This window comes from Hemicordylus capensis, chromosome 1, assembly GCF_027244095.1.
Source record: "Hemicordylus capensis ecotype Gifberg chromosome 1, rHemCap1.1.pri, whole genome shotgun sequence".
In the NCBI taxonomy this organism is placed as follows: Eukaryota; Metazoa; Chordata; class Lepidosauria; order Squamata; family Cordylidae; genus Hemicordylus; species Hemicordylus capensis.
Window position 1 is genome coordinate 66,390,504 of NC_069657.1, and position 26,220 is coordinate 66,416,723.

The 26,220-nt window shown below is 41.9% G+C and overlaps 1 protein-coding gene across 1 annotated transcript in view; it reads left to right on the forward strand.

Moving 5' to 3' along the window:
* Nucleotides 1–257: 257 nt before the first annotated feature.
* The window catches only part of SCG5 (secretogranin V), a 34,976-nt gene continuing 9,013 nt past the window's right edge, over nucleotides 258–26,220 (forward strand). Inside the window, exons 1-4 of the mRNA XM_053272135.1 lie at nucleotides 258–415; nucleotides 3,588–3,833; nucleotides 18,406–18,555; nucleotides 23,844–23,956. Of these exons, the coding sequence (XP_053128110.1) occupies nucleotides 3,620–3,833; nucleotides 18,406–18,555; nucleotides 23,844–23,956 (477 nt within the window). The 5' untranslated portion in view covers nucleotides 258–415; nucleotides 3,588–3,619. The remainder of the gene's footprint in view (nucleotides 416–3,587; nucleotides 3,834–18,405; nucleotides 18,556–23,843; nucleotides 23,957–26,220) is intronic.

Genomic DNA, 26,220 nt, shown 5'->3' on the forward strand with positions numbered 1-26,220 from the left:
GGATTCCATCTGTGTATTAAAAGGTTAGGAGAGAGTTAGTTGAAAGCGAGGAGGGGGTAGGGGGGATATTGGCACAAGCCAAACAAAACCAGCTTGGACACCGTTGCCTCGGGGCCTTATCTCCAGTGAGGAGCGAAAAGTCCATCTGCTGGTCCTTGTCTGTCTCTGGGAATCCTGGCAACCGTTCATGCACCTGCAACCGGAGAGGGGAACAGAGGCGAGGGAAGCAGCAGATGAGCTTTTCTCTCCTCCCGCCCCTCAGCCCATGAATCATTCATTGACTGCACCGTGTACACTGGCGGCAGCAGCCTCCCTCCCGCTCTGCGTTTGGCCAAGCAGGTGACGCGCGAAGCCGCTGCGCGCACTGAGCGACACCACCACGGGCGCGCAGCCGTCGGTTCTCTCGATTTTGGCGGTGAGCAGAGTCGCATCTCTCTTTCCTCTTTATCTCTAACGGCGGGAATGGGGCGGGGGAGAGTGGGGTGTGCATTTACTGGGGCTCTAAGGAGTGGGAAAGCATCTATTTGGGAAGAATTGAGGTGGGGAACGAAGTGGAGAAGGACCAGGGTTTGAGAAGCGAAAACCTAATAGCACGAAGCTGTGATGGAGAGAGGGCAGAAATCGCTGTTGCTACGCCTCAGAAGCTCAGATAGAGATTTGTTTATTGCGGTTGTGGCGCGCTCCCTCCTAGAGATGACGTCGGAGAGAGATGCAGGGCTTTTTTGTGTCTCATTCTCAAAAGCAGGGAGGAGCCACATACAGAAGCAGCGGGAGTGGCTCCCTCAGCCTTTGTTTCTAGTCCTCTACTAAATTTGTCGTAGTTGGGTCTCTCTCTTCTCCCCGCCCATCCTTCTTCTGTTGACGTATGGGGAGAAAATAATGTTGTAAGGCGAGAAATTTGTTTTCGAACCTTTTGACTGGGAAAGAGTACATTTTAGGATCCCACGCAAACCTCGTCTGCTGTAGCGGAATAGAATAGGGCAGATGCAGCGATTCGTATAAAATGAGTTTTCCCAGCATGCACTGCGATGACATTAATTTAAGATACAGATATTCTAGGCAGACTTACGTCAGAGTAAGATCTGAACTCAGTGGATTTACTTCTGTGTAAATGTGTAGAATTCGGCTAGAAACATTTTCAAAAGGAAGTGTGATATTAACATTTTTTCGGTGCTTAGTGCGGAATGGCAGCTGGTGACGCATAGAAATCTACTTGATCTGTTCAGCCGTTTGGAGAACCCTGTCTCAGAATAAATAGAGCCTGGTTGTTCCAGGATGGATGAGAAGGAAAAATGATGTGCATATTAGTTATATATGCAGAATTTCAGAGCGAAATACATGCAGCTATGTTGAAAATTGGGTTGTTTTGTTTTATAAATATGAGACACATCACTGACAAGTTAGCCCTCCCCAGATAAATTCCATGGCTAGGGAGTGCAGTGCAGTTACATAATTTTATTGTAAAGGAATTAAAGCTTGTGGATTTCAAAACCCATAAAACAAGACTAAGGATCTGATCTGAAATAATGGAAGATGAATAGAAAGAGTCCGTTCAATTCAGTTGCTAAGAGTGTAGAGTGTAGCAATACATTTGAATAATTCTACCCTGACCTTGGTGAAATATGCTGATGTCTGTTTTTGGGGATATATACAGGGATCCATATCTATCTATCTATCTATCTATCTATCATATTTATATACTGCCTGATACGTGTATCTCTAAGTGGTGCACACAACTTAAAACACAACAAATATAAAACAGAGTAAAGAAGTTAAAACAATTTCACAGAATAAAAAGTTTAAACAATTTCATGGGATAAAAATAATTAACATGTTTAAAATTAATTTCAGTCAAAAGCCTGATAAAACAGGTGTGTCTTGAGGGACTTTTTAAAAGCAGTCAGAGATGGAGGTGCTCTTATTTTGGCAGGGAGCATATTCCAAAGCCCTGGGGCAGCCACAGAGAAGTTCCTGCCCCAAGTCGCCACCAAACAAGCTGGTGGCAACCATAACCGGACCTCCGTAGATGATCTTAATAGGCAGGCAGCATGGTTCATGACAAAGAAGCTGCTCTTTTAAGTACCCTGGGCCCAAGCTGTTGAGGGCTTTATATTAGGGATGTGCACGAACTGGTTCAGAGGTCATTTTAAAGGCCTCTGAGCTGGTTCGAATGCTGGGGCCGGTTCGAAGTTCAAAGGCCCCGGGCTTGGCACTTTAAGGGCAGTGCCTTTAAGGGCACTTACCCCTCTCGTCGCATTTTCCCCGCCACTGTCATTTATTTCCCAAAACCTTCAGGGCGGCAGTGTACCTACCTGCTGCCCCGTTGCCCACATCAGCCGGAAGTGGCTGGAAGTACCGGGCGTGCATGCTCCCGTTGCATGCACGTGCACGGCAGACGGGCCATGCACGGCCAGTACTTCCAGCCACTTCTGGCTGATGAGGGCAACGGGGCGGCAGGGAGCTATGCTGCCACCCTGAAGGTTTTGGGAAATAAACGATGCCGGTGGGGGAAATGTGGCGAGAGAAGTAAGTGCACCCCACACACACACCCTTAAAGTGCCAAGCCTGCCACTTACGGATCACCCGGCCACGTTTCCGTGCACATCTCTACTTTATAGGTAATAACCAGCACTTTGTATTTTGCTTGGAAACAGAGCAGCAGCCAGTGCAGTTATTTTAAAATCTGTGTTATGTGGTCCCTTCAGGTTGTCCCAGAGACCAGCCTAGCTGCCGCATTCTTCACCAATGATAGTTTCTGGACTATGTACAAAGGCAGCTCCATGTAGAGTGCACTACCGTAGTTGAACCTGGAAGTTACCAGCATATTCACCACTGTTTTAAGGCCATTTACCAAATTTATGCTTAGCTCACTAGTCAGCCATTATCAGTGGTTGCCACCAATCTCCTCTCTTCCCCCCTTCCCTCAGATCCTTTTCTAGCATACAGGTAGAGGTTTTAGGAGAGGTGGGTATTTTGTGGGATATGGGGACGGTAAGAAACAGCAGGAGCCCTCTGTTACTGCTTAGAATGGATTCCTGTTATTTTTTACCTGAGACCTGGTGAGGAGATTTGTGTCCTCTTTGCCAGAGGGCTGGGGTCACTCACCACTGGTGAGCTGGCAAGTGGCTTTATATATACCTGGATATATAGTCCTTTTTCACATGGCTGTCATGAGAATAAATAAGATTTGTGAAGATATCAGCATGCTTAAGAGTTGCATTTAAATCACAGTTAATGAATATTATGTGGAATTATTCATTCTTTCTCTTTGTCACTGTTTCTGTTATTGTTTTGCTTAACATGCAGACTGAAGAAGAGTTTTGCTGAATTCAAAAACTTGTACAGTACTTTGTAATTTTTTTAACTGGTCTTATTAAAGACCCTAATCCCCCGCTAACTGGGTAAAGAGACACCTTTTAACGTGGTGCTTCTCTTTATTTAGCCAGGGGAGAGTAACTGGCCCTCTCCACCCCTGTCTTTGAAAAACTAGTCCACTTAGTTGCCATAGAAGATGAACAGGTCATATTTTTTAAAAGTGGGGCACATAGGATTTCATGCCCTTATTTGTTGTTTTCTTTGTTGTATAGGCACAGGTTGGAGAATATAGATTGACGGCACCATGACTACTACCTTGCTTTGCAGCACGTTATTTCTCCTGGCTTTTAGACTAGCTTTGGCTTTTAGTCACAATCCTAGGAGCCCAGACAGAGTCTCTGAAGCTGATATCCAAAGACTTCTGCATGGAGTTATGGAGCAACTGGGCATTGCCAGGCCCAGAGTTGAATATCCAGCACATCAAGCAATGAATCTGGTTGGTCCACAGAACATTGAAGGTGAATATTTACTACTTTCTATTACTGTTGTTGTTAATAATAATAAATAAACAAACAAACAAACTTTATTTGTTAGCCGCCCCATAACAAATTGTTTTCTGAGCCATTCACAACACAACATTAAAACATCAAATAAAAACACATAAAACACATCAAATCACGACAACCAAAAAACAAATGAACAAAGCAAAACAATTTAATAACTTGTTTCTTAAAAATAAATTCTAAAAAGCCTGAGTGAACAGAAAGGTCTTGACCTGGCATCTAAAAGAACAGCATGATGGTGCCGGCAAATCTAACTGGGGAACCTGTTCCATAAATGAGGTGCGACCAGTGCGACCACTGTTTTGCAGGGGCGCTTGGAGCAGGGTCTCCAAAGAAGATCTTAAGGTCTGTGTCAGGACAGATGAGGCAAGGCACTCTCTCAGGTTACCCAGTCCCAAGCCAATTAAGGACGTTGAAGGTTAAAATCAGCACTTTGAAATTGACCCAGAAATGGACTAGGAGCCAGTGCAACTTACAAAACACTGGCATTATATGATCAAAGCACCCAGTCCCAGTTAATGATTTTGCAGCCCTATTTTGTACCAACTGCAGCTTCTGAACCATTTTCAAAGGCAGCCCCACATACAATGCATTGTAGTAATCTAAGCAAGAGGTTACCAGAACATGAATAACTGTGGCCAAGCTATCTCTGTCCAGGTACGGTTGCACTTAGCATGTCAGCCGAAGCTGATAAAAGACTCTCTGAGCCACAGAGGCCACGAGCTCCTAGTGACAATGCTGGATAGATATGCATCCCCAGATTGTGAACCTGATCCTTCAGGGCGAGTGCAACCACATCTAGAACAGGCTCAACATCATTCACATGGGCAGAGGAACCACCAACCAACAGCACTTCTGACCTATCTGGATTTAGTCTCAATTTGTTCACCCTCAACTAGTCCATTACCTCATCCAGGCACTGATTCAGGACAGTCACCACATCACCTGCATCTGATGAAAAAGAGAGGTACAACTGAGTTTCATCGGCATACTGACGACACCTCAGGCCAAATCTCTGGACAACCTCTCCCAGCGGTTTCATGTAGATATTAAGCAGACCCCACCTATGCAAAGTGGTATAGCCACTGAAACACTAAACCTCAGAAGGAGGTGATCTGACCATGACAAGGGCACAGATTACAACCCCCACACACTTTCAAATCATCATCTTCCTGACCAGTTGGAAAAAAACCAGTCCCACAGTGTGCCCCAATTCATGTGTTGGGCCAGCCCCATGGTTTTCATGGCGGCTATGAAGCCCTGAGCCACCCAGAAAAAGCAAGCTAAGCATGGGTTTTGAAGTCACCCAGATAAATCATTCTAGGAATCCTCTCACCAAATCCGAAATCACCTCTGTAAGCTCAGATAGGGAGATAGCTGGGCAGAGGGTCTGGCAGTACACCAAAAGAATCCACACTATGTCCTGAGAGCCAGGTACAAACACTTTGAACCGGCACTCACTTGAACAGGGGGCCTAGAGAGGAAAATAGAGCTTTTATAAATTACAGCAACCCTGACCCTCCAGCCTATGCTGACGCTGCACTAAATATACTAAGCTGGACACAGTTGGGAAAGACTAATCTCTCCCAGTTCCCCCACCCAGGTCTCTGTAATACAAACCAGGTCAGCCCCTTTCTCCACAATTAAATTGTGGATTATAGAGAGTTGATTCTGGACTGACCTGACATTAAACAGCAGTACCAGCAGGCCAGAGGACAAGCTGATAAGGCAGCCAGGAACCCTCCCATTATGGGAACAACCAGAAGAAAGGATAGGTATGTTGAGCCACTCTTCCCTTCTCCTGGTGTAAACGAGGCCCCACCTTGTTTAAACCTTCCCCTACCCATAACCACTAGAGGTATGCAATCCGATTCAAGGTTAAATTGATTTGAGTTGAATCGGGAGCAATTCACAGATTTGACCTCAAATCAAATCTCCCTCAAAATAGAGGGCCAGAACCGAGGTTGAAGGAATTAGCCCCAATTCAACCTGACTCTATTTGGGTTATCTGGATGCCATTTTGAGGCCTGTTTTGCTGGGGAAACGGACCTCAAAAATTTCTGGGCAGAGCTGGTCTAGGCAGGTAGGCCAGTCCTCAACTCCAGACCTAGCATGTCTGCCCACCTTAGAGGACTGGTCTAGAGGCTAGACCAGGTTAGACCAGTCCTCTGAGATGGGCAGATGCATGAAGTCCAGAGGAGAGGGCTGGTCTACCCACTGACCCCAATTGGTAGACCAGCTCTCCCCAGAAAAACAGGAGAGCTGTTCTTGACGAATCAATGTAGTGGTTCAAATTACAGAATTTGATTTGTGCACACCACTCTAATTGAAGCACCCCTAGCTCTCCCCAAGTTCACATCCTCATTCAGGCATATAACAGCTCAAACTGTACTCCCAGCAAGCAGGGTAGAGCTCTCACCCTCGTGGTTCCTGAAGGGGTGACCCCCCTTTGGTGTTGCCCCTTTGGTGGCAACCCCAGTGATGGTGAGCTTGCTGCCAGGGCAGCCTGCTCTTTTATACTGCCAACCCAGGAGATGATGCAAGGCCCAGCAGAAACTGCTGAGTCAGCACTCTGGCCCTCCTGGAAGCTGCAGCTATGCCACCAACATAGGCCTGCAGCAATGTTACTCCCAAAGAGAGAGAGCCTTGAAAACAGAGAAGCATCTGCTGGTACCCACCACAAGCTCTGCTTACTGTCTTCCAGGGCAGGGTGACACAGGGTAGCTGATAAGCTCCTTACCTCTCTCTTCTTCCCTCTGCTAAAGTTTTTACTATTATTATATTTTTAAAAATTAATTTGTCATTCTGTTGCTATTCTTCAACTTTGGATTCAAGTTATCGGGGGGGGGAGTTTTTGCATTACAGCCATCCCTCGCCAACCACAGGTTTCCTGATAGCGGTTTTAAGTATCCATGATTGGGAAATTGTAGCAGGTCTCGCCAACCGCAACCCGAGTATCTGCGGTTTGGAGATATTTTTTGGTATGGGGTGGGGGGTGTTTGCGATTTGGGGGGGATGATTTCCAGGGCTCGGGTAATTTTTGAGGCTTTCAAAATGTATTTTACTGGGTTTTAAAAACTATTTTTACTGTATTTTGCAGTCTTTTCACAACTGCGATTCCCCTAACCCCCTGTTTGCCATTGATTTCAATGGCTCGCCAACTGCGAATTCACCAACCGCAAGGTTTTCCCAGAATGGAATCCTCACGGTTGGCTAGGGATCCCTGTAATCAAAATTAATTTTCCTGCACATTAGTATTAAATGGTTCCTTTGCAACATGAAATTGGTCTGTAAGTATTTGTGTTTTGATGCTACAGTCCTAATCATACCTCAGGTCCCATTGAACTCAATGAGGCTTACTTCTGAGTAAGCCAGCTTAGGAATGCTTTGCATAGTATCTATGTTTGTAAACATATTTTGCTGTCCCTTGGTAGCTTTTAGACAGTGATCCATTTCATGTAGTACAACCATCTTGTGTAGGCAGCTGGGAAGCCTTCTGTGTGGCAGCAACTCCACATGGCTGCTTAATGGTGTGGAGAATCTCCATGCCAGCATGCCCATTCTTGGCAGTTACTAGCATGGAGATTCTCCACACAGTTGGGATGATCTGTGTGGTGTGTAGCTCTCACTTGTTCTGGTTACTGCATTGAGCGATTACCATGCAGAATCATTTCCAGCAATCTGCATGTGGCTGCCATAACATTTTGAATTTACTCCAAGCTACTTTACATTCTTTCTAAAGAAGACATCCCAACAGCTTATCTGTACCAAGAGAGGTTAGTGCAATAAAAGATGCCATTTTCCTTCTTTGGTTAAAATGGATTAATTGCATGAGTGTGATGTAACAAATATTTTGTAGGGATATGCACAAAACCGGCTTGGCCTGTTTGGTTTGAATTTGAACCAGCTTCGAACCAGGGTGGGTAGGTTTGGTTTTGGTTTTGCTTGAACTGCCACCCCCCACCCCCCTGGTTCATACACAGCAAGTCCAAATACAAATTGGATTCTTGGTGGCTGTATGAATTCTCTCAATGAATCCCTAGCAAGATTTCTCCATACACATAAATATACAGACCAGAAAAGCTACTTTAATAGAGATAGACTGGTTAAAAGGATAGTAACTGATAGACTGGTTAAAAGGATAGTAACAACACCACAGACTACTTACCCCTACTTCTAGATCATTTATGAATTAAAAAACACTGGTCCCTGTACAGATCCCTGGGGGATCCCACTTCTTACTTCCCTCCATTGTGAAAACTCTCCATTTATCCCTACCCTCTGTTTCCTGTCTTTCAACCAGTTAGCAATCCACACATGTACTTGTCCCCTTATCCCATGACTACTAGGTTTCCTCAGAAGTCTTTGATGAGGAACTTTGTCTAAAGCTTATTGGAAGTCCAGGTATACTATGTCAACTGGATCACCTTGATCCACCCACTTGTTGACACTCTCAAAGAACTCCAGAAGGTTTGTGAGGCAAGATTTACCTTTGCTGGTTCTCTCACAGCAGGGCTAGTTGTTTTATGTGCTCTATAATTTTATCCTTGAGGATGCTTTCCATCAATTTGCCTGGAATGGATGTTAAGCTAACCAGCCTGTAATTTCCTGGATTGCCCCTGGATCCCTTTTTGAAAATCGGTGTTATGTTGGCTACTTTCCAGTCCTCCAGTACAGAGCCTGACTGCAGGGATAAGTTATATATTTTAGCAAGGAGGTCAGCAATTTCACATTTGAGTTCTTTGAGGACTCTTGGATGGATGCCATCCGGCCCTGGTAATTTGCTAGTTTTCAGTTTTTCCAGACAGTTTCGAATATCATCTCTTGTCACTTCTATCTGACTCAGTTCTTTAGCCTCCATCCCCAAAAGGCCTGGTTTAGGAACAGGTATATGCTCAGTATCCTCTGCCGTGAAGATGGATGCAAAGAAATTATTTAGCTTCTCTGCAACCTCCATATCCTCTTTAATAATATGTTTCACTCCCTCATAATGGTCCAACCGTGTCCCTAGCAGGTTTCCTGCTTCTGATGTATTTAAAGAAGTTTTTGTTATTCCCCTTGATGCTTTTAGCTAAATGTTCCTCAAACTCTCTTTTCACCTCCCTTATTGTTACCTTGCATTCCTTTTGCCAGAGTTTGTGTTCCTTTCTATTTTCTTCATTTAAAAAGGCCCTCCAATTTCGGAAGGAAGTCTTCTTCCCTCTTATGGCTTCCTTGACGTTACCGGTTAGCCAGGCTTGCATCCTCCTGGACTTATTGGTACCTTTCCTCCTTTTGGGTATACAATCTAACTGGGCTTTTAGTATTGTGGTTTTGAGTAAACTCTATGCATTCTGGAGCGAAGTGACTCTCCTGATTTTCCCTTTCAGATTTCTTTTCACCATACTCTTCATTTTGGAGAAATTTTCTCCAAACGAGATATGTATTGTTATTATGCTTTGTCTGCACAAAGATTCCAGGCTTAACCCTTGACATTTCCCTCTTAAAAGATCTGAGGCAGCAGGATTAGGAAAGATCTCTGACTCAGATTTTGGAGAGACCAAAAAGGAGGAAAGGTATCACTAAGTCCAGGAGGATGCCAGCATAGCTAACAGGTAAAGTAAAGGAAGCCATAAAGGAGAAGAAGACATCCTCCCGAAATTGGAGGTCATCACATTTAAATTCTGGTCACAACATCTAAAGAAGGACATTGTAGAATTGGGAAAGGTGCAGAAGAGGGCAACCAAGATGATCAGGGCCCTAGAGCACCTTCCTTATGAGGCAATGCTATAATACCTGGGCCTTTTAGAAAAAAGACAACTGCGGGGAGACATGATAGAGGTCTATAAAATAATGCATGGTGTGGAGAAAGTGGATAGGGAGAATGACTATACCAGGGGTCATCCCATGAAATTGATTGCCAGAAAATTTAGGACCAACTAACTGAAGTCCTTTTTCACATAGCACATAATCAAATTGTGGAATTCTCTGCCACAAGATGTGGTGACAGCCAACAACCTAGATAACTTTAAAAGGGGCTTGGACAAATTCATGATGGACAGGTCTATCAATGGCTACTTAAGTATGTAGTACACCGCTCTGGGCTCCTTGGAGGAAGAGCAGGATATAAAATGTAAAAATAATAAAATAATAATAAAAATATGTACAGAAGATGTATGTGTTTAAAACATTGTGCAAACATTTCCTGAATGTGCAACTTAGGCTAATTTAGTTATTGTATTTATATTCTGTTGCTGTACCTTCAGTAGATATATCCCTCAAATAGAAACATAACAGAGCTATTGTCTTTGTTTATATTCTGAATGATTCAGAAGTATTACAGAATAAATAATTAGATATGCATGTTTTGCAATTAAATAATTGTAGTTAAAATAAAATGTATTTGGCATAATGAAAAAAAGAAGCCTCATGTAATCTGATGTGTGTGTGTGTGTGTGTGTGTGTGTGTGTGTGTGTGTGTGTGTATATATATCTTGTATTGTTATTAATCACATTTTTAATCCACCCTTTCCCCAATGAGATTAGGGTAGCATACCTGGATGTGGTTAGGCTGAGAGAATGACTGGTCCAAGATCAGCCAGTGAAGTTTACAGTTGTTGTGGGGATTTGAACTCCAATCTCCGTGGCCAAAGTCTAACAATTACACCGCACTAGCTCCCTAGTTAATACTGACACTCAGAAACCCAACCATGTTTATGCAACCCGAGCATTGATGGTAAAGACAGGAACTTTTGTTATTAAAATAAGACTACTTTGACAAATGCTTTGCTGTTCCTTGCTTAGACATTAGGTGGCTGTTGAGTGCTGGCTGTAAGTTCTGGGAATCTATTTAAGATTATTTATCCATTTTAGTCAGCAGATGGTGCACTGTATGTTAATAGCTAAGCAGAAGCCAAATGCATTTGGTAAGAGTGTAATGGAATAATGTCCAAGCTGTTTGTGTTAGAAATCAAAGTTCTATGTTAACAACAATTTATTTGCTGCTGACTGGGCTTCCTCTGAAGATTTGCTATAACTCCTTAAAAGAACAAAATAATTAAGTAGTCCATTCTCTACAGCCTTCCTGTATTTTCTATTTATACTGCTGTGTAGTCTCACTTAGTGTCATTTAAGCATCTGTAGTAGTGTGGCATGGGTGGGTGGGGCAGGGGACATGCTTAAAGCAGGTATAAATATTCAAATATTAACTGTTTTTAAAGAAGTATCCTAAACCAGCATTTGAAGACGAAAGATGTAGTCTTTTAAAAATAATTTCTATCAAACTTTTTTCTTGAAAAACGTTCATTTTGATTGTTTGAGAGCAGAGTTTTATTGATTGCACCTTAAGTGCCTGATCACATGTTCTGTTATACGTATAAGCTAGCACTAATCTCAGAAATGCTGATGCCAGCCCCAGATAAAAACAACCACCACCATAGGCTTTAGAGATATTTTATAATCTGAATTCCAAGGAATGTGACTAAGTTATATTAAATTTATGGCAGTACACCATAGACTTTCAAAAGGCACTGTGCTGGTGTTGACCAGCTACAGATCCTGGGTTGAAAGATATTTGGTGCTGATCATACTTGGTGCCCATACAAATTTATTGCCATGCTATTTGTACTGCTTCAGCTTTAAACTGGTACATTAGGACAAAAGGACTGGTCTAAAGTTAATGGCTTTATTATTATTATTATTATTATTACATTTATATCCCGCTCTTCCTCCAAGGAGCCCAGAGCAGTGTACTACATACTTGAGTTTCTCTTTCACAACAGCCCTGTGAAGTAGGTTAGGCTGAGAGAGAAGTGACTGGCCCAGAGTCACCCAGCTAGTTTCATGGCTGAATGGGGATTTGAACCCGGGTCTCCCCGGTCCTAGTCCAGCACTCTAACCACTACACCATGCTGGCTTTTTAAAAATGTATCTTGAGGTATGGCAGACCTTCCAACTCAGAAACATAAAAATCACATAGAGATTAATTCAGCAGCAAATTGCATATATGCTGCTTTTGAAACTGAAATTTCATTTTTAAATATACAGGTTTCTGTCTGAGAAAGGTTGCAATTAAGCTATGCTGACATACTCTGAGAATAAAAATAAAATAACTTAAACAGATCTGATGCTTTCTGGCTCACCGACTCTTTGAAATTAAACACTGAGAACACCAAAAAGCTCACCCTACTCTCCACCCCCGCTAGGATGGCTTTGTTCTCTCTTGCATGTTTTTTCCAGTGTTTTGTCCAACCAAACTTCAAATGATAATCCTTAAGCTTCTTTCCATGAGTGAATTCACTACTTTGAAAGCTAGCTGAAATAAACACTTCCCTGGCATTTAGGCTATTCTGGGGAAAAATGTTTCAAGTACTAGAACCAGAGTGACTCTAGAATAATGTATTTACCTGAATCCAAGACTAGCCCCCGCCCCTCCAATTTTTTGATGTTAAAAATTGGGGGCAGGGGGATCCATCTGAAATTCAGAGTGCTGTTCCTTTTGAGTAAATACAGGTACCATGAGTTTGGTATGCATGCAAGTAGCAAACCAGGTTGATATTGTTAGACCTTATGTTGGTATGTAATTCTAGAAGAATAATTTAGTCTGTTGTTAGAAGAACCAGAAGCATGCTGATCATGTAAGAAGAGAACAGCTAGTAAAGCCTATTTAGAATCAATGTATTAGGAATAGCTTAGTTGGGCTGTCTCAGTCTGAGTGACAATAAAAAGGGCCATTTGCCTTTTCCCTGCTAGTCCTACCAGTAGTAGAAAAGGGCCCTCTTTGGGAAGGTGGGAAGGAGGCCTTCAATCCTCATCTGAACCCAGCTGAAGACAATGGTCCTTTCACCTAATGGGCTTAATATCCAAGTATCACCATTCTGAATGAACAAATTCTGAGGAAACAGCATCTATGATATGTGAGTTATTTTTTTGCATGTTAGACAATATGGATGTTACCATAACAATCTTGGATGTTACCTTGTTTGAGTAAACTGCGTGAAATCATCTGATCAGAACGACATTTATTTTTTAAGGGGTTTGTCTTAAATTATTTTCTAGTAAATATAGATAACTCATCTGAGGAATTCTACCTGCCATCTTGATGCAAAACCCCTGGGTTTCTGTGTCAATCACATGTTAGGACCCACAGTGAAGATTAAGACCCACTGACATCTATGACCCAGAGACATCTGTGTATGTGAGCTACAGGATTGCTGGAATCTCCAGAAATTGGCTTCAGTCTCCAGGCAATCCTGGAGATTTTAATAAATATTGTGAAAAATTTTGGGGCATGAGGTCCTCCGTGCATAGCTCATTCAAGGCTAGCAAATGTTACACATTGATCCCACACATTTTGGAGTGGCATTCCCATTAGCAGAAGTTCAGGGAGTCAGAACAAAGCTCCTAGGAGGGAAAGAGGGTGGAGATGCATATGTGACTTCAGTGCCCAAGTCCATAGATTCTACAGACAATCTACAGAGGATGCCAAATGGAGCTCAGATATTACTACTCTTGAGAATTGCTTCACAGTCTGTGTAGGTTATATGAGTAGGGAGATGAACCATTACAAAATAGGGCTAAGTTCCAGTTCATAAGTATATATATATATTTAACTTTCCTGTTCATTTCTGGTTCAAACACTAATTTTAAAAACTGGTTCAGTAACTACTTCAGAAACTTTGAACCAGTTTTGCATTAGTTTAGATGCATTTCATCCAAAATAATACCACTTTTTTGGTAGTGCAACTCTATAAAATGAATACAATGATAACTAATTTGAGAAAAAACTTGTATTGTTTTTAAACTTCTTTGCATTTTTAAAGGTTTTTATAAACACATACATATAACAGGATTCTTAAAAAGAAGGAAAATAGCATGTTTAGGATGAATGGTAAAATGGCAACAAGTGGAACTGCAGTTATCAGAGAAAAATGAGAAGTTTTCTGCCTCAGTTCAAAAATCTTATATGCTGAGGCCTTGTTGCTGGAAATCCTGCAGGTGGGCAAGCCTCCACTTGATTTCCAAGAGGACTTCTGATTGTAGGCCCTGCCTGCCAGTATTTCTTGCTCCTCCTTTTCTTTTTTCCAAATTATTATCTGGGAAATATAGTGTCTCCAAATATAGCTGGAGCAGAGAGAGAGCCTCACTACCCCTCTAAAGAATCTGCGGTGTTCCTGATTATTTTACTGCTTTTGAACCAGCAGTTCTCATTTTTTTGTATTTAGGAGCTCAGTTGAAGTTCAAGAGATTTTAGGTTTGGGTCAGTTTTGGTTCACTGTAAACACTACTCTGAAGATACGGGGTCAGGTTCAGTTCGTCTTCCCATCTGTGAAGCTCGAAAACCTGTGGGTGAGCTGAAACCAGCACAATGATCACCTGTGTTGGTGGTGGTTGTACATTAGGCTGTTCATTTCTTTCTTTGCATGTTTAGTTCCCTTTGCATTTTTTCCTGGCCACTGTTATTGGTGCCATCAAGAGGGCAGTCACCTGTGAACTTTCCTTACTGACAGTACAGCATATTTATAATGCATTGCTTTTTATTCTGGAACTACAGTGTCAATGTAGATACTACAATTCAAAATTAATGGTGTGTTTGAATTACTGTCTGCAATATACCAGTCAGTACTTTGTTTCTGCCACTCTGGTCCTTTACTAGGTAACAGTTCATGAAGGTTTATAAGGAATAAAATTTGCAAACAGTATGAAATCACTCAAAAGTGCGATAATATAACATTAAAATTAGGGAATTATTGACTCTGCCTTTTGGGGGAAACAAAGCATCGGGGGCGGGGGAGTCTGAACTAAAGGAAACAATAACATGTATTGGTATACATGATTACTTTGTATGTAGTCCAAGGAAATTTTGGCAGGCACTTGAAATTTTAACTACATACATACAATAAATAATAGACTATATATGGAGACTGTGAGTTGCCTTTTTTCATAGCGAGCAGAGCTCTGGCGCAAAGAAGTCTGTACAGTGTACAAAAGCTGGCTTGATGGTATCTCAAGGACTTTCTATCATCATCTAAGTGGATATCCGGCTGCACAGTGTGTAGAATGTAATGCAGAACATTGAATCTTCCGTTTGCGGGTTACAGACAAGCAAACATTCATTTGATGAGCCTGTGTTTATATTTGCGTTAAAATATGTTGTGAATGCAGTAGTTGTCAGCTCCAAGAGGAACAACAACAACAAAGATGTAGCACTGAGAAGCATGTTTTGTGGCCCTGTCCCTCCATTTTGCAACATTTCTACAGAATTTGGCTCTTAGGGTGTACCCAAACTTCAGCTCTTCCAGACAGCAATAAACAGCACTTTGAAATGAACTTGTGAATAAGTTGAACCTGAGAGGTTAGCCAGCATCCACACACTCTTGCAGACTTCTGTTGGTGTTTCCAGCAGTAAGTATCTCACATGCAGGTCACACAGCCAGCAGGGACCTTGTGTGATTTTTGCAGTGCCCTCCAGCTGCCAACTCTTGCTTTCTGTGATTAGCTTACCCCTTTCCCTAGTTATGAGAGGAAACAAAGTTCATCAAGGTCTGAAATGTAGTTCAAAAAGGACCCAGAACAATATGGAGGTGCAGAGGGTGTCAAGTCTCACAGAATTAATTTCAAAGGAAGAGAAGCACTGTGAAGCGGGTGGGTGGGCAGAATCCAGAACTATCCACATTTGAAAAGAAGGCCAACACCACCATTGTGACTTTCCACTTTGAGGAACAGGAAGATCTGGTAATTTTGACAGAACTTTGCCAAAATATGTTCAATAATACAGAATTTGCCCAGTGAACGAGGTGAAAAGGAAACTGACTGGAGGAAACCATAATAACTTGTAGGAGATTAGGAATCTGGTTTTATCTGTAGACTATTTTCCATGTTCCCAAGTCTATTTGAAAGCTCATTTCCTCCTGATTGGGTTTTCCAATATGGTGAGTGATGCTATGTAGGACAGGTTACTCCCAAGTAGAATGTGTGCCTCCATAGATGATCTTTGGCAGTTAATGCTGATTGTCCATTCCAGAATAAAGAATGTGTTGCTCTTTGATCCATCAAATGACTGCTCTGCCACTGTTGGCTGCTTCTCATTATCCTGTCAAAGATAAAAAGAAGTGAATTACTTCAACCTGCCCACTTCTACTAATCTTGGGAGTGCTCTGTGCACAAAAGCCACACTGATGTGTATATATAGACAGGCACTCCATGACTTTGGATAATAAAGAGTTTTGGATAACAATAATAAAGATAATAAAGAGTTTTTGGATTATAAAAGAACTACCTTTCTGGATCAGACCAAGGTCTATCTAGTTTAGCATTCTGTTTCCAATAATAAGTCAGGTGTTTCACAAATATCATCAGCAAGGCATGGAGTTGTTTGCCCCAGCATCTGGGACTTATCGTATACTACTATTGAACATGGATGCTCCATATAACTATCATGGCTAATAGCTGTGAACACTATCCTCCAGTTTAGATTAAGATGGGTTTGCAAAAGGGAAATGCAGACCCTCAGTTCCAATGTACTCTTATGTTAGAGATTCAATTTTTCATATGAAATTTCATATGGCTGCACTTATACCAGCACATCCTTTGTTAACAGTTTGCATGTGCATGTGCAAGACAAAACGATGCACAAAAGTAAATGTTTTATATTTAGTCTTGTTCTTAATCCTCTTAACCTTGTTCTTGGACTATTTTCTTATGGTGGGATTTATGTGATTTCTAAAGCAAATATAGGATTTCTGCAAAACTGTAATAGTATTTTTAAATGTGGTTCAAAGGGAGGCGGGTCTGACGATCCATGAGACCCACTTTTTGCAAAACTGCGGGGAGAGTGGGCTAAGGCTGCTCTCCCCACAGACGATCAGGCATGGAGTCCTGGGTGGCCAGATTGGCCACCCACACGATTGCCAGCTCCATGATAGGGCTGAGGGGAGCGGGGGCTGCACGGCCCCCAGAAGCCCCAGTATGCCCTGCGTGAGTGCGCAGGGCATACTGGGGAGACCCCCAGAGTTGGGAGGTGGCTTTTCGCCTCCCCTCCGGGGGTCTACTCATGAGTAGGCGTGGCGCGAAGCCGCATCGCAGCTACTCATGATTTTGGAAACCAGGTTTGCGGAGCGCTCGCTCCGCAAACCTGGTTTGGGTGCAGGGGTTCTTGAGCGGGTTACCCGCTCTAGAACCACCCGGCTCGCAGCCGAGCCCAGTGGTTCTGACGACCTGCAAAAATCGGGCTAGGCTCTCCTAGCCCAATTTTTGCAGATCATCAGAATAGCCCCTTTGTCTTCTTGCACAATGTTGCTGCCCCACAACACTTAATTAGTTTTGTGGAGAGAAGAAAAATGTCACTCAGATGAAGATTTAAAGTACTGTATGTGTGTTGTCCACATTCCAGTGCAAAATGTTCATTCTTAAATTTTTTAATCTGGGGGCATAAATGCATATTTACGGTTCTGTTTATTAAATGATTATTGAAGAAGAAAGCAGCCAAAACTTCCTGCCAAGATACTGACAGCCTGAAACTTGTAATTATGTGTAGTTGTAATGGAGCACTGAGTGATGCACTGATGTCTTGGTGCAGTATCTTGCCCAGGAACAAGTGAGATCAAGCCTCTTCTGCCACCCAGAGTGCCATTTTCTATCAAATGTTAAGGTCGTTCACACAACCAGTAAACCCTGGGGCCAGAGAAGGGGCAGGGGGGAGGCAGGATCGTTCCCACCTTCCCCCACATGACCACCAGTGTTCTGCCAGCCGCACAACTTGCCAGCCCACATGACTGCTGCTGCAGCGAGTGGCACAGCTATGTGGAGGCTGGAGAAATGAAGCCTGGTGAAACGTACGTGTGTGTAAACCCAAGTACATCAGCTCTAATGATGTTTTTAACTTAATATAACATGTAATTTGGCAATGAGTGGCAGAAAAATCCTGGTTGATAAACCAGGACTGGCAGAATGGACACCTACTCCACCTTCAAGAAATCCTATTAATACACTATGTTCCACACTTGTACAATATGAGTACACAGGTACAGATCTGTACATGAGTACAGTTATTTACATGTTAAGTTGAACACAGGTACAGCAGTACACTTTCTGACTGTACCATGCATTCAAGGAACATGTATGCAGATTCTCTTTTAAAATTAATTCAGGCACAGTAATTCACACAGAAATATATGTGTGTACAGAGATCTGAGTGCAGGTAGAGTGTAATATCTGAATATGGCTATGATGTTGGCTTATAATGCTCTTATTTTAAAACTTCTGTTCTTGTCATTTCAACTTGCCAACCATAGAATCTTTCTTCCCCAGGCTGTGTGGTACTTGAGGTCAGTTCTAATGCACATAGGTTCAAGGTTAGCAGTAAACTTGAAAACTATAGTTAAATGTTGTCTGATGAGAAGTGAATGGGGAATGGTATTGACTAGTGGAAACTATCTGTCATAAGCTCGGGTGGGGGACAACTGTCTTGACCCAAGCGGTGGTAATGGTTTGTGTGTGCATACTTTTTAAAACAAACATTCATAGATGTGTGTGATTTTGTCTTCCTTAGGTGGTGCACATGAAGGTTTGCAGCATTTAGGTCCTTATGGAAATATTCCAAATATTGTAGCTGAACTGACAGGTGACAATATACCTAAAGATTTCAGTGAAGATCAGGGGTACCCAGATCCTCCAAATCCATGTCCAATTGGAAAAAATGGTAAGTTGCACAGAATCATTAATTTGATTCCTTTTTAGACAGAAGTACAAGCAGCTCTGAAACTTGATAATGTGATTGTTTTAACATGCACCCATATTCGAAATCATTCCTATTCAGTTTCTTGAATCGTGCTATTTTCTTCTTTAAAAGTGGCAACAACCCCTGAGCTCCCTTGCTCAGGGAGCTGCAAAGCTAAACCATGATATGCCTTCCTAAGCCAATAAACAAACTGTTCAAACATCCACAAGGTAAGGGTAGCAATCCACACTCCTTAATTATTTTTAAGCGAATCCGATTCAAAAAGCAATTTGGGACTCAGTGGAGGAGCATTTGCTTTGCATGCAGAAGGCTCCAGGTTCAATCCCTGGCATCGCCAGGAAAGGCTGGGAAATACCTGTCTAAAATCCTGGTTAGCTATTGCCATCCACTGTAGACAATTCTGACTGAGCTGTGTGTACCAAATTAGAGAACTTTACAAAATACCTTGATAGGTTGTCTTATCTCAGTAATTTAAACGGAACTTGCTTCCGGTTAAGTGTACTTAGTATTATAGCCACTCAACCTGATCCTATACATGTTTACTCAGAACCAAGTTCCACTTGAGTTTCAAAGGGACTTACTGCCAAATTAAATGGGCATAGGATCACAGCCTTAGTCTCATTCCACTCCATCCATGCGGATATCCTAGTGCATGGATCTGCATCCCCACCCATGCAAATATGGTGCTGAGAAATGGCTAGATGACAGGAAACGATGTTATTGACACTTTCAATGAAAATTTTGAAGTTACTTGCATACTCGCATAATCTAAAACACATGAACAAGCCTTTGTGATGCACAGAGCAATAGGCAACTAGTGTGTAATTTATTTTCCTAGAAATAGCGTGTGAATTCCTCCTTTGTTCAGTATCTCTTTTATCATTCTGAATGTGGATTTCTTCTTTCTTCAGATGTACTTTTTCTGTTGTTTTATTTACCCCAGTACACGCCTTTAGTGGTTAAGACGGCAAGGCTGAAATCATTACTCCAGTGGAAAGAGTAGAAGAAAGAGGCTTCTGGCTTTTTTTCTTTTTCTTTTGGCCTTGAATATACAGCCAAAACATTGTTGTTCAACTAAGATGATGTATCCTGATGTGAAAATTGATAGCATTCTTTGGAAATTATTTGCTGTCTGTACAGGACTGCCCTCTTTTATGGATACATTTTGAGTGTAGATTCATATCTTACTTGTATCTAAGGAAAACAATTTTCAGATATTTAAATATATATTCCAGTCTGTACCCAAATAGAGACTGAAAACATATTACATGTTAAACTTATTACAGAACTTTCTCAGTGGGGTTTGTAGACTGACTTACTGAAAGAAAAGCTTTTCTTAGATGTTTGCACAGCAAGATCTACTAGTTAGATTTAAGCGCTCTGGCCCCTAAACCATTCACCAGTGGTCCCTGCTACTCTGCCTGATAGATAATTCATAGCTTGCTTTCGCCCCGCCAAGGCTGGCCTCCAGGTATTTCTGTTATGTAACATCTGCAGACTTGTCAGTTTCAAATACTCAGAAACTATTAGCCAGCAGCTCCTATAATTATGGAATTGGCTTGGAAATAATAAGGTGTTGGTGCAGCAGGGAAATGCTTGACTAACAAGCAGAAGGTTGCCGGTTTGAATCCCTGCTGGTATGTTCCCCAGACTATGGGAAACACCTATATTGGGCAGCAGCAATATAGGAAGATGCTGAAAGGCATCATCTCATACTGTGTAGGTGGAGACAACGGTAACCCCCTCCTATATTCTACCAAAAGAAAACCACAGGGCTCTGTGGGTGCCAGGAGTTGAAATTGACTTGATGACACACTTTATTTTACTTTAGTATAAAGTATAATATAATATAGTGAGCCCTTTCTCACAATCAGTGGGAAAGGGCTTGAGGCACACTGGGAGGAAGGATGTAAACACTTACCTCCCCCACAGATGATTGCCCTGCAGACGATTGACACTGGCTTTCCCATGCCCCCTGGATACCCATGATGCACTGCAGAAGTGCACAGTGCATTATAGGTATTCTCCCAGCAAGGGGAGGCTGCCCATCAGTGTTGCAATGTCAGCTGAAAGCAGCCGACGCTGCCAAAAGCAGAGGCAGATTTAGCCACGGACTTTGGGGATCAGGTCCGTGGCCTCCTCTGTCTGGGGAGGCCTCCAAATGATCGTGGGGGCACCCCAGAGCTCTGCCACTGCCTCGCCGATATTTGTCATCCTCGCCTCCGGGGGTGTGTGTGTGAGCGGCCAAGCAGAGCAGGCCTCCTTCTGGTGGTGGTAGTGGCGGGCTGCGGATGCAGCAGCTGGTCGGCCTGTTGGCGGGTGCACCTGCACAATGAGTATCAAGTGTCACATGCCCGTGATGTCACAGGCCTGCAATGTGTATCACTGCCACCACTGGGGGAAGGCCTGCTCAGCTCGGCTGTTCACCCCCCCAACCCCTCCGGTGGTGAGGATGACAAATATTGGTGGGGCAGCAGCGGGCGTGGGGAAGCAGCACAGCACTGGGGCTCTGGGGAGGCCCCCCGATCATTTGGAGGCTGCCCCGGTGACAGGAGCAGCAGTGGCGGTAGTCCAGGCTCCTTTTTGCTCTAGGTGTGGCACTGGCCACACAGTTGCAAAAATGGGGCTAAGGGAGTGCTTGCTCCCTTAAACCCGTTTAAGTGGGTGTCTGCCTCGGTGGGTTTGCCACCGAGGCACTGCTGGGATTGGGTGCTGTCCCGGCAGTTTTTACGCACTGGCAAGATCGGGCTTGGCTTTCCTTAGCTTGGTTTTACCTGCACGTGAGAACCTCATACCAACAAGCAGATAGATTTCACAGTATAAATGAATCTTTCCCGTTGCATTTCATTTTGAAATTTACTTGTCATTTTCCCCTTGGGCTACTCACAACAGTGTCATAGAAACAATCTCTTATGTCCCGTGTTGGGGCATTCAGTGGGTATGCCTTGGCTAACAAAATAAAGAATGAGACTCGATTTCCCCAACATTAGTTGGCCATTGCAGTTGGTGGGATACTTGTATGCATACCAGTTTTGAACACATGTTCAGGTAATAGACAAATGCTGCATTGCAAAACATGCGGTCCAGGAATAATATCCGCATATTGAACCAGTAGTAAGACAGACCAGAATGCTCACATTTATCCACATGATTGTGATTGTGTGTCCACATGTGCATGAAAAATTCACCCTGGAGAAAAGACTGTGAGTTAGAACCTAACTTGTGTGGGAGGGAATTTTTAAAGTAAAATTTCCTATCTGTTCTTTCTACAGCAGCTACCTGCCAACTCACCCACCCCAAACACTCTTGTAGGCCAGGGGACCATCTGGAATGATGGTGGGCTTCAGGGAAAATAGATAAAATTACCAACGTTACCAAATTATCATTGCGCAGGTGTGCCCACCAACAGGCTGACCAGCTGCTGTATCCGCAGCCCCTCGCCTTATCAGGCCCAAGGCCTATCTAGTCTGGCATCTTGCTTCCCACAGTGACCCACCAGATACCTCTGGGAAGCCCACAGGCAAAAGATGAAGGCTTGCCCTCTCTCCTGCTTCTGCTCCTCTGCAATTGGTAACCAGAGGCATCCTGTCTGAGACTGGAGGTAGCCTATACAGGTGAAACTTGGAAAATTAAAATATCATGCAAAAGTCCATTAATTTCAGTAGTGCAAATTAAAAGGTGAAACTGATATATGAGACAGACGCATTACATGCAAAGCGAGATAAGTCAAGCCTTAATTTGTTATAATTGTGATGATCATGGCGTACAGCTCATGAAAACCCCAAATCCACAATCTCAGAAAATTAGAATATTACATGGAACCAAGAAGACAAGGATTGAAGAATAGAACAATATCGGACCTCTGAAAAGTATACAGTGTACTGTGCTTGATTGGCCAGCAAACTCGCCTGACCTGACCCCATAGAGAATCTATGGGGCATTGCCAAGAGAAGGATGAGAGACATGAGACCAAACAATGCAGAATTGCTGAAGGCTGCTAATGAAGCATCCTGGTCTTCCATAATACCTCATCAGTGCCACAGGCTGATAGCATCCATGCCACGCCGCATTGAGGCAGTAATTGCTGCAAAAGGGGCCCAAACCAAGTACTGAATACATATGCATGCTTATACTTTTCAGAGGTGTCAAACTTTTATTGGCCTAGAATGGCACAGGACAGCCAACTTGTTAAATATGTCAGCGCAAAGGGAAAACTGGACAGAAATTGAAAGCTCCTATGCAATCTGTAGCAATTATTGGGGAGAGTGACTGGGTGAGGGAGGTTAAGCATAAGGGCATTAAGAGAAGTTCTGTATTTATTGGTGGTTTAAGCTTTCAAGCTACCAAAGCAAGTTTGAGAAACTATTATAAACAATGAGGGAAATTAACAGATTGTGTTTCAAGAGACTTTGTAAGCAAGCACTCATGGGAATTTGGTCATTGTCTCTTCAATGGCTGAAGTTGATGCAGCAATGGTTGCTACAGCTTGTTCAGTTGATGGAAGAATAGTTAAACCTAAAACAGCAGTAGCAAGAGAGGAATCTGGAAAGTCTGGGGCTTATGTTACTATGAAAAACTTGTTTGTTGGTGGAATTAAAGACGATCCTGAGGCATGTCATCTTAGAAACCACTTCTTGGAATATGGGAAAGTGGACACAATCGGAATGATTGTAGATAGGCAATCTGGTAAAAAGAGGGACCTAATACCTATATGGCAAAATGCGTATTCTCCTCATTTCCTGATGAGGAGAAAGAACAATGTTTCACTTGAGAAGAAAAGAAGTAGATGTGATTAAATGCAGGTTTTAGAATTTTAGAATTTCAATTAGTAAATATTTGTTTGTATTTGTGGTAAGGTATAAAGTTGCACTGGAGGTTATGAATGGAATAGAATGAAGAAAGCATAGGATTCACACTTTAATCATTTATTTTGTAGTTGGTTTCAGTCTAAGGACACTGCATTGCCAAAAATAGTATACGAGTACAAATAAAAATACACAGTTCTGGGTTAATGTATTTACAGCAGTTTGTTGTATTTACACATTAACTTATGACCCTGCAGGAAGAAATCTGTAAAGAAAGTAGTTTCAGTTGGTGTTTAGTCTAAGGGTTTGTGGAAATTGTTTCAAAATTACTTGAGAGTTATTTCTTTTACATTGATCATGTATGTTCTTGATGTAATTTTCATTATATATATATATATTTTACAATCTGTCAAGTTGCTCAGGTTTCCCAAACTGTTTTTGCAGTTGATGATGGATGCCTGGAAAACACCCCAGATACAGCACAGTTCAGCAAAGAGTACCAGCTTCACCAGCACCTTTTTGATCCGGAACATGACTATCCCAGCATGGGCAAATGGGTTTGTAGATTTCTTTATCTCCTTGTAACTTTATCTCCTTGTAACAGTTATGTACTACCCAGGATGGATTCCTGTGCCCACAACATTCAAATCTAAAGTTCTCCAAGAGAAAGTGTTTGTAGACATGCTCCTAGTAGACTGGATTCACATTGTACTATGTCACACTGCAAAATACATTATAGATTTCTGGAACTAGATTTCAGATTACCATTAGTGGTCATTAATCCATTTATATGTACAACATAATATATGTACATATGATATTTCATACATCATGATGGCTGAATAAAGAACATTGTATTACAAAGCTCCAAAATGCTTTTGGTTTAGTTCACACTCTCTAAAATTTGTTCATTCTCAGATAGTGTCCTAGTTCAGTGTCACGCAGAATCTGGATTGAATCCTGGTTTTGTATGACATCCCCTAGCCTTAGTGGGTGGGGGTTCCCCCAGCTTCTTGCATGAGAAAATGATTCTACTACTGATTCCGACTTAGAACAAGCCTGGATCTGTCATGACATTCGAATTGAGCAATCATGGCTTATTCTAGCCAGTGACCAAGAAAATTAGGATCTGAAGCTGAGTACACAAATGAGAGGGTGGAATGCATGTATCTAAAGCTAGGGAATGTCATGTGAGACCAGATTCAATCCTGGCTCTACATGACTTCTGAATCGGTCTATTGATAAATACATTTCCTTGGCGGCGCTTCTTTTTGCTTCACTTGCAAGAGAATGATTCATCAATTACAACTGACCCAATTTTAACTTTATAGCTTTAAGCAGAGAGCTTTACTTACAAGATTCTTAAACTTTTAGGCCAAAAATTTCCAAGTGCTGGAAATTTTTTATTACAATATACTTGATTACCAAAGGTTCTGCATTAAAAACAACCAAGGTTGAACTCAGTTTAACTGTTTATGAGTCAGCCTTGCTTTAGGTTATTTAGAAGTAATTTATTTTTGTAATTCTATATTGAGAACTATCATGTACTTGTGTCTGTATTTGTAGTCTGGGAAATATAAAGCATGATTCTGCCAAAGCAGCCTCATTATATCAGTGGGAGAGATGTAGACACTGAAATCAATGGGAATCAAATGTTTTTTGGCTGGATCATGTTTGTATTATGTCATCTGAAGCATATACACCTAAATTGTAGTATGCTGTAAAATACTTAACATTGCCTCTTTTCAAGCTGTATCTCTTGTAGTCATGTTAGTTCAAGATAATATTAAGTTATTTTAAAACAAAATATTTTGTTCCTTACAGCATTGACTAAGAAAAATTTAGGTCTTTCAGTGACAGTGTGGCAAACATCTAACCCCAGAATGCAAACCCAAACACATATTTATTGAATGTATGTATATCCTGCTTTATCCATCACACCATTTCAACTGGAAAAATAAACCACAAAAACACCTCACAAAAGTAGAGGTCTTTTTAGTTCCTTGCCACTGTCAGCCTTCATTTATACGAACACAGCTTGCTACCCTTTCCTTCTCCACAGCTGCCAGTGAACAGTTTGTGCTTAGTGGGATTACTGTAGGTATTCTTTTTGTGATACTACCTTAAATCAGATATACGTATTCTTAATTTGTACTTATATAGTTAATAGGAAGCATCACTAATCCAAAACCTGAGAACTTTTGGCATGGTACGTGTACATTAGAAGCAACCCTAATATATTCCCTTTCGTGGAAGTTTAGGTATTCCTTTCAAATCTTGCTTTCCTTTTGTATATTTATGGGAAGAAATACAATTAGTAATATGTATACCATAAAATCCAGTCCTGAGGTATTTTAATACTAATTCATGCTTAGTTCAGATGAGAGTAAAAGGTGTTTAGTATCTCATCCAAAGCTGAGATCTCCACTTGAGGGAACTTACAAGGTGTGTTGTATTTTCAGATTTAATATCATTGCACAGACAATGTTTTATATCAGATTTCATAACCTTATCTGCATGCTGCTGCCTATTATATTTAAACATTAGTTATGGTCTTAAAATCTCAAGTCAGACAAAATAAAATATGATAGTGTTGAGCCACAGCCGTTGAGCTGAGTTTTCCTTTTCCTTCCAGATGCAAGCTTTAATTGCAGTGCAATTTGGAAAAAAAGTCTAGAAATTTGTCTTTTAAAGAAGGTTCAGGTAAAACGGTACATTAAGAGAAACTGCAAGTAGTGTAATACTTCCTGAGGAAATAAATTTCTGTTGTTTGTTAAGAATTGTTAAACTGAAGTTTTTTCCAAGTAAATTTACACAAAGT